This window comes from Terrapene carolina, unplaced genomic scaffold, assembly GCF_002925995.2.
Source record: "Terrapene carolina triunguis isolate 2854851 unplaced genomic scaffold, T_m_triunguis-2.0 Scaffold647, whole genome shotgun sequence".
NCBI lineage: Eukaryota > Metazoa > Chordata > Testudines > Emydidae > Terrapene > Terrapene triunguis.
Window position 1 is genome coordinate 203,164 of NW_020664998.1, and position 8,955 is coordinate 212,118.

At 62.4% G+C, this 8,955-nt stretch overlaps 1 protein-coding gene across 1 annotated transcript in view; it reads right to left on the reverse strand.

Annotated features, from left to right (window-relative positions):
• Window positions 1–6,363: 6,363 nt before the first annotated feature.
• Window positions 6,364–8,955, reverse strand: part of LOC112119041 (heat shock cognate 71 kDa protein-like) — a 12,187-nt gene continuing 9,595 nt past the window's right edge. Inside the window, exon 9 of the mRNA XM_026659650.2 lies at window positions 6,364–6,726. Coding sequence (XP_026515435.1) covers window positions 6,544–6,726 — 183 coding nt within the window. The 3' untranslated portion in view covers window positions 6,364–6,543. The remainder of the gene's footprint in view (window positions 6,727–8,955) is intronic.

Below are 8,955 nucleotides of genomic sequence, written 5' to 3' on the forward strand. Positions count from 1 at the left end.
GGGGGGGTGCAGGGGGCGGGGGGCAGGGCCCTGGGGGGGCTCTGGGGGGGTGCAGGGGGCGGGGAGCAGGGCCCTGGGGGGACTCTAGGGGGGCTCACCCAGGCTCTCGGCGTTGCAGCGGTCCCCCTGGCAGTGCCGGGCGCGGTAGGACAGCGCCAGCAGGTGCGAACTCAGAGCCAGCGCCTCGTCGGGCCGGGAGCGGCGGGCGCAGCCCTTGGACACCGCCTGGAAGCGCAGGAAGGCTGCGGGGGGGAGACACTGGTGAGAACCTGCTCGGGCCCCCTCCCAGCCCCCCCCCCCCCCGGGCAGCCCCTTGTCCCCTCCCGCCCCAACCCATCTATTGCCCCCCCCCGCCAGGACACCCCCAAACCTGCCTGGCTCTGCGCCAACCCCCCCAGGAGAGACCAGCCAGACCCCCCTCCCCTGGGAATCCCTCCCAATAGGGCACCCCGCGCCCGAAACCGGCCCCCCGAGACACCGTTCCTATGGGGCAAGGGGGCAATTGCCCCCCTCCTCCAGATAATGGTCCCCCCCAGATTTTAGTTGGGTCTATATGCCCCCCACATCCCTTTGCATGCCCCCAGTGCCCCCCACCCTGCATTCCCCCCCAGTGTCCCCCGCCTTGCATGGCCCCTGCCCCCAACCTGTATGCCCCCCAATGACCCCGCACCCCCTCCCTGCATGCCCCCGGAAGCCCCACCCCGCCTGCCCCCCAGTGCCCCCCACTCCCCTCGGACTTTACAGGCTGTGATACAATCACATCCCATTTTCTATTTGCTGTACCACCCCCCCCCCCCCCCCCCCCCGGCCGGCCCCTGCCCCCCGAGTCACCCCGCCCGGGGAAGGCCGCCCCGCCCCCCGGGACTCACACACGGCGGCGCTGCGCACAGCTGTCCGGCAGCTGGATTCGTCCTCGCTGCAGGTCACGTCTGTCTCCACGGAGCAGCCAAACTCCCCCTGGCAGGACTTGCACTGCAGGCAGGAGGCTGGGGGCAGATAGACAAGGACATCAGAGCCAGGAACCCAGGAGTCCGGGCCACCAGCCCCCCTCCCCTCTAACCACTAGGCCCCACTCCCCTCCCACAGCTGGGGAGAGAACCCAGGAGTCCTGGCTCCCAGCCCCCCCTGCTCTAACCACCAGCCCCCACTCCCCTTCCAGAGCTGGGGAGAGAACCCAGGAGTCCTGGCTCCCAGCCCCCCCTGCTCTAACCACTAGCCCCCACTCTCCTTCCAGAGCTGGGGAGAGAACCCAGGAGTCCTGGCTCCCAGCCCCCCCTGCTCTAACCACCAGCCCCCACTCCCCTCCCAGAGCTGGAGAGAGAACCCAGGAGTCCGGGACAGGGGCTGGGAATGGCGTGGGTCTGTTGTTGCTAGTTCTGCTCCTCCTCTCTGGGCGATTTGTACCAGTTTCACCTCCCCGGAGGGGGTGAGAGGCGACGCTGGGGTGTTTATCTGGGATCCGGGACAGCCTGTTCCTGGGGTGGGGCCACCCCAAAGCCTCCGAGCCGACTGAGGGGGGAGGGGAAGTTCTCCCAAGAGCGCCCGGGCTGCTCAGGGAATGGGGCACGGGGCCTTTCCGCACTAGGGGGCGCTGACCCTGATCCGGCCCCTGGGCATGGGACCGGCTGGCTCACGGGGGAGGGAACGGGATAAGTTCTATCCCAGGGGGGGGGGGGGGGGGGGAGGGCAGGAGCCAGGATTCCTGGGTTCTATCTACGGTTCCCAGTCATGGTTGGTGCCTCCCTCAGTTTTTCAGGGATGCTGCCCCATGCCTCAGTTTCCCCACCTGCATAATGGGTGAGCCAATCCGCACGGCCCCAATTCCCAGAGGATTTTTGCCATGAGTGTTTCCCAAGTGCTTTGGGATCCCCTCGGAGCTGGGCTCTCTCGGCCCCCCCCAGCTCAGCTCCCATTGACGCCCCTAAAGTCCCTCCCCCCCCGCCCGAGAGCTTGGAAACCTGGCTGAGGGGGGGGGAGTCGCTTGCTAGCAAGTGGCCAGTCCTCAGCCCGGGCTGGGGTCCTTCCCCTGCCCAACGCCCCCCCAGGCTCAGGATTGTCCCTCCTGCTCGCCTCCCCCAACCATATCAAAAGTTTGAGGAACCCTCCCCGCTGTGCCAGGCGCTGCACAGACCCCACCTGACACCAGGGGGCTGAGTGGCCCCGAGTGCCATTGGGGGCCCATCGTGCAGGGCGCTGCGCGGCCACACAGCGAGAGACAGCCCCTACCCAGGAGATCTTCCAAGGCAACCAGCGGCAGCATCCTTCGCCCCATTTCACAGACCGGGACTCCAAGGCTCAGTCACTCTTCGGAGAGCAGCTGGGAACCCAACCCAGGCGTCCTGATCCCCCCCCCCCCCAGCCTGCCTGGCCCTCCTGGTCGGTTCCGCCCCCTGTCCCCGGGGCTCCTTTACCTGGGGCGAGCAGCGCCAGCAGTGGGATTAGCGCCAGGGCACTGGCCATGGTGAGAAATATCAGGTGCTCCTGTCGCCCGTCCTGCGTCCGTCTGTCCTTCACTGCCAAGCCTGAGAGCTGCCTCGAATCACCCCCTAAATACCCACGCCGGGGCCCTGCCTCTCCGCGGGTGCCACCCAGCTCGGCCCACACGGCAGATCCGCCGTGGGCACCCAGCCAGCGACGCCGCATGGCTCGTTGGAAGGGCCAGGGGGTAAGACGGGGCCCGGAGCGGGCGGGGTGCACGGCCGGGGCCCGGTGACTCAGTGGGGAAGGGATGGATGCCGGGAGCATCCCGCTGGAGAAAGGGGAGCTGGGCGGGTGGCTCAGGGTTGGGGAATCTGGCCAGGCCGGCTGGGGCAGGTGGGGGGCGGCTGGGATGGAAAACATGAGTGAGGGATGGAAGGAAAGAGGGGTGGAGACATTCTCTGTGCTATTCATTGCTCCCTACTCCTGTGACCCCCCACTCTCCCTGATGTGACACTGGGGTGGGGGGGTAGGGACTGGGCCCAGAGAGCTCCTGAGGGGCAGGGAAGGAAAGAAAGAGGGGCAAGAGAGGAAGAATATAAACCAGGAGTCCTGGCTTCCTTCCAGCCCCCCATCTAACCACTAGACCCCCCACTCCCCTCCCAGAACTGGGGATAGAACCCAGGAGTCCTGGCTCCCAGGACCCGGGCTCTAACCACTTGACCCCACTCCCCTCCCAGAACTGGGGATAGAACCCAGGAGTCCTGGCGCCCAGCTCTAACCACTAGCCCCCACTCCCCTCCCCTCGCTGCAGATAGAACCCAGGAGTCCTGGTGCCCAGCCCCAAGGAGGACGTTGGTGAACCAGCCCAGGTATCACAGGGTTTCCTCTGCCTCAAAGACTCCTCCGTTGCTCTCTGTGTAATCCCACCAGACCCTGGTTGCAAGTGGGTGGGGGGTGAGAATCAGGACGCCTGGGTTCTCTCCCTGGCCCTGCAGGGGAGTGGGGTCTAGTGGATAGAACAGGGTGGGGCTGGGCCCCAGGACGCCTGGGTTCTCTCGCCCCTCCCAGGGCAGCAGGCCCTTTTATCCCCAGCACGAGTCTGTGCCCCACGTTGAGCAGGTGGAAGCTGCCGGCCTGGCCAGAGCAAGACAAAAACAGCCTCACCCCTGCCCTGGGCACCCTCACCAGGTCGCTGAAACTGGGGCAGGACATGGGGCTCCACGAGCAGGCCTGTCACTGGAGTCCTCCTCCTGCATGGGAGAGCCTGGGGGCATTCCAGCCACCCTCTGGCTGGGGGTCAGGACGCCTGGGTTCTCTCCCCGGCTCTGGGAGGGGAGTGGGGGCTGGTGGGTTAGAGCGGGGGGGTTGGGAGCCAGGACTCCTGGGTTCTATCTCCAGCACTGGGAGGGGCGTGGGGGCTAGTGGGTCAGCGCGGGGCAGGGGGTCTCTCTGCAGAGTCTTCAAAAACTGAGCTCCTAATAAATCCACTGGGTGGTTCTTTCTCCCCCTCAGAGTGCTGGTCCCTGCTCCCTGCAGCCCCTCCACTGTTACGATTTATCGCCTGGTTGAATTCACCCTCCGGGGAGACACGCTGCCGTTTGTCTTCCCCTTTGCCATCTTCCTCGGCTCCTCCCCAGAGCTGGCTGCATTGCAGTGGCACTAAACAGAGCGCTGGAGCTGCACGAATTCCCCCAGCCATCTCTGGGCCCCATCTCTTCCCCTGTGAGCTCAGTCCCCCGGGTTACCGGCCCTGGCACCTGGCTCCTGCCGCATTCAAACACCCTCCGGTACCGTCACCCCAGCTGTTTACACTCGCCTCCCGCCTCAGGCCCCCGGCTCCGGCCTGCGTCTCTCGCACGTGCAGCCAGCCGGACTTTCCCCCGCCCTCCCCAGGAATGCAGGAGCCCGGCTGGGGCCAGGCCTTATTTCCACCCGTGACCTCCCCAGGCTCCCGGTACCTGCTTTTCCTCCCCTCCCTGGTCAGTCCCTGTGCATTGTAATGGGGGTGTGTGTCCCTTTTCCACCTGCAGGGTCTGCTCCCCCCGGCTCCCATCGCCCTGCGCCCCAGCCGGACCCCCAAACAGCCGCCCAGCGCGAGCCCAGAGGCCATCAGATCCGCAGGCTCGGGGCTACCCCCAGCTTTTCAGAGCCATGGTGGGGTCTGTCGCTCTCGGCCCCCTTAGGTGCCGGGGGAGAGCAGCTACCCCTGCTGGTCCCATCTCACTCCAGCTGGGAGGGGTGGGGGAACCTCCTTCCGTCTGGGCCACGGGGCTTTCCCCTCATCTCTTTGGGATGCTGCATTGATGGGCGGGGGGTGTCACTTAAGGACCCCATTTACTGCAGCCCAGCCAGCCTGGCCCCCCACCCACACCTATGTCTTGCTGTGTGCCCCAGAGCAGCCATAACATTCCTACCTCCCCCGCGTAACCACACAGAGTACAAAGGGAAACTGAGGCACAGGTGGGCCTCATGAAAATTTTGCAGAAACTCCCCCCTAGGCCCCAGAGAGCTAGGGCCCGAGCAGGGGGGCCCGAGCAGGGAGCCCCGTGATGGCTATGTGGGCGGATGTTTGGAAAAGGGAGACAGGCCAGAAAATGAGGTGGAAGCGGCCACCCTAATCCCTGGCCATAAACCCGTGAGCGGCCCGGAACCTGGGCTGGCCCTTCCCTGCCGTCAGCCCTGCAGATAGAATCATAGACTATCAGGGTTGGACGGGACCTCAGGAGGTATTTAGTCCAACCCCCTGCTCAAAGCAGGACCAATTCCCAACTAAATCATCCCAGCCAGGGCTTTGTCAAGCCGGGCCTTAAAAACCTCCAAGGAAGGAGACTCCACCACCGGCATCTCCTCTGGGGGGCAGGAAAGAGCCAGGTAGAAGCCCCAGGGGTACAGCGGGGGAGGCAGAACTCTCCCTAAAAGCAGCATGGTCAGGTGGAAATGAGAGCCCCGACGCCTGGGTTCTCTCCCCAGCTCTGGGAAGGGAGTGGGGTCCAGGGGCTAGACCGGGGGGTCTAGAGCACAACCTGGATTGCCCTGGAGGCGCTGAGGGCAGGAGCCCAGCCCGGCCGGGGCTGAGCGTGGCTGCTCCCAGGGGAAGGCGAAAGAAAAGCCCCCCCCGACTCCAGCCGGCCAACAAAAACCCCCTTCTTAAGCCCTGCAAGATGCAACCCGCCCACCTGGGAGCGGCTTAGAGCAGGGGGCGGGGGAGGAGCTCATGGGAAGACGAGGGTGAAGCGAGCTCTGCGTCAGCCCCTAGTGGCTGGCCCACACAGGGTAACGGCCCTACTACTGCTGCCCCGCGGATGGAAGCACCCTCTTAGTTCAGCATTGAGGGCTCAGCCCTTCCACGCCCACGAGGGACCGGGCTGATCCCGTAATCTGCTCCCTGCGTAACACAGCCCAGAGACAGGCCCTGAATTAACGCCTGGTGGAACACGAGCCGAGGGTTAAAAAACCACCCCAGCCTCGTTTAAAAGTCGCCAGCGCTGCCGCATCCACCCCCACGGCCCGCAGGAAAGTGTCCCAGGGCAATTACTCTGCTGGTTACAAACTGACGCCTTATTTCCATGCTGACTCGGGCCGGCTTCACCTTCCGAAGCCTGTCAGATCTGTACCCTGCTCGACGGAAGAGCCCGTGATCAGATACGTGTCCCCCACGTCGGTACCGAGACACGGGGATCGCGGCACCCCGAGCCGTCCTTGGCTTAAGCTGAATAGCTCGAGCGCCTGGCGTCGCAGAGAGCCTACGTTCTCCCCCAGGACTCCTGGGTTCCAGCCCCAGCTCTCCCCCGTCCCCTACATCCAGCCCGGTCCATGCTGCACCCTGGACCGACAGTTTAGCTCCAAGCACCCCCCCCCAATAACGAGGCAACACTGGCCCAGCATGTTAAACTGGCACAATAATTTATTCTGAGCCAACAGAGCTGGATTCTCAATGCAGTGGCAGGGGGCTGACCCCCACTAAACAGCAAGTCATAGTTGGGGGGAGCGGGGTCCCCGCTAGAGCAGAGACTCCTGGGAAAGCCATGGGGTAAGCCAGCCAATGACCCGCCCCCTTCCCCGGGGTTGTGTGATGTCTGTGTCGGCCTGGCTGGGGAAGGACGGGATCCGTGGCCGGGTGTCTCAATCCACCTCCTCGATGGTGGGTCCGGAGGAGCCTCCCGCAGCCCCGCCGGCCCCGGGGAAGCCCCCGGGCATCCCCCCGGGCATGCCGCCGCCGGCGCCCTGGTACAGCTTGGTGATGATGGGGTTGCAGAGGTTCTGGAGCTCCTTCTGCTGGTGCTCGTATTCCTCCTTCTCCGCCATCTGTTGGGGGGGGCATGGGGGCAGAGTTAACTCCCTGCACGCCAGCCCCAATGCATCCCCCCCGGCCGGTATCCACCCAGGCTTCACAGATGGGGGAGGGGAGGGGGCTCTGCGGCTGTTCCCACCCATACAGGACAGCACAGCGGGTCCACCCGGCCCCACCTGTTGCTCCCCGAGGCCCCTCGGGGGGGGGGGGGGGGGGAAAGACAACAGGGCCCTGGTTGATCTCTCGGTCTGCCCCCCAGAGAGGAGGCTGCTAGGAGCCAGGGGAGACGCTGGGGCCGCCCTAGCTCTGGGCTGCCGAGCCCCGTTCGCCCCTGCAGAGGTCCAATGGGAGGCTGCCCCCAAGCCCAGACATCCCATCCCCAGCCTCTGCAACAGGGCCCCCCCCAGCCCCTGGTCCCAGCCCTGGCTGAGGAGCTCTGCGGATGCTGGAACTCGGGCTCGGCTCTCTGCCGCCACCCGGTGGGAGAGGTGCCCAGCTGCAGGCTGTAGCCTATAGGACTAACCTGCTTGCTTGCATATATCTATAGTATTTGGTTTATTGTAACAGATTTATATTAAAGGAAGTTTGGCTGTAATGCAAAGGGACCTGCCGGCCACATCCTGTCTGTTAAGCTAAGGCGGAGTTAGCGCATCTATATTAAGATCTTTTACCTAGATAAGCGCCCATGCATCTGTCTAAGACCTTTGATCTAGTCAAATAGACAATGGAAGAAAGGTACAAGGGGGTTTCCAAGTTGGTACCCACAGACGTCACAGGTACACCCCCAGGAAAGAACTGAAATTACTAAAGAACAGAAATAATATATGTGCGTATGTACATGTCATGAATACGCACAAACACTAGCCCATGGGCTAAGCGTACCCGGACATTTTGTGGGTGAGGAATGAAATTTGGGCAGAGGAGGAAGGATTTCCGGCCTATAAAAGAGGTGACCCACCTTGCTAGAGTATTCCTCTTCCTCTTCTAGTCTACCCACTATGACTACTAGGGATAGCTCAGTGGTTTGAGCATTGGCCTGCTAAACCCAGGGTTTTGAGTTAGAATCACCGAATCTCAGGGTTGGAAGGGACCTCAGGAGGTATCTAGTCCAACCCCCTGCTCAAAGCAGGACCAATCCCCGGACAGATTTTTGCCCCAGATCCCTAAGTGGCCCCCTCAAGGACTGAACTCTCAACCCTGGGTTTAGCAGGCCAATGCTCAAACCACCCTGAGGGGGCCATTTGTGGATTTAGTTGCGGTTGGTCCTGCTTTGAGCAGGGGGTTGGACTAGATACCTTCTGATGTCCCTTCCAACCCTGATATTCTATGATTCTACTACTATTAGGCTGTCCTTGTTCTTCTTAAGTTTCAAGGGTACTAGGGCTAAACTTGGTTTCTCTAAGCTTTTCTTCTTGGTTTTGATTTTAAGTTCAAGTTACTCAAGTAAACCCCAAGTTCGCTTCGGTCGCTCTTAGCATTAGCTTCTTCCAAGCACTGCATCCCTCACTCAAGAACTGAGAAACCTGAACCGCGAGGCTGGTCCAGTCTCTCCCCACCAGGTTATCGAGGACGGGTGTGAGTACGGTAACCAAAGCTTTGTAGCACAGAATAGCATAATATCAAGTGTCTCTTCTGAAGAGCAGCGGTGCAATTGTCACTTTGTAACTCTGAGTATTTTACCATTTAATTACTATTTCACTGATTGTAATAAAAAGTCTTTAAGGGTCTATTGGTCTCAGCGTGAGCTTCCTGTCAGAGCCCCGAGGGCCCTTTGTAAATTCTGTGGAGCCTGATTCGGGACAAGAACTTTTATCTTGGCCGAAAACCCATATTATCCAAATTAGTATTATTAACACCCAAAATCAGGCAACAAGGCACAGGCCTGGCACCCACCCCGTGTGTGTGTGTGTGTGTGTGTGTGTGTGTGTGCGCGCACGCAGAGTGACCCAGTGGTCTGCCCCATTGCTGCTGGGGGGAAGGGTCATTTCACTTTATCGGGGGGAGGGGAACACCAGCTCTGGGACCGTCTAGTGGGGGGTGGGGGTGGGGAGGGGGGACCTGCATTCTATCCCACTCCCCCCCCAGAGCTGGGGGTCTAGTAGTGAGAGCGGGAGGGGGGGCTAGGAGCCAGGACTCCTGGGTTCTCTCCCCAGCTCTGGGAGGGGAGCTAGGGGCTCCCTGAAGCTCTGGTCCACACCTCTCCCTCACCATGGACCTCCAACCATGCCTGGTTCTCCAACTCC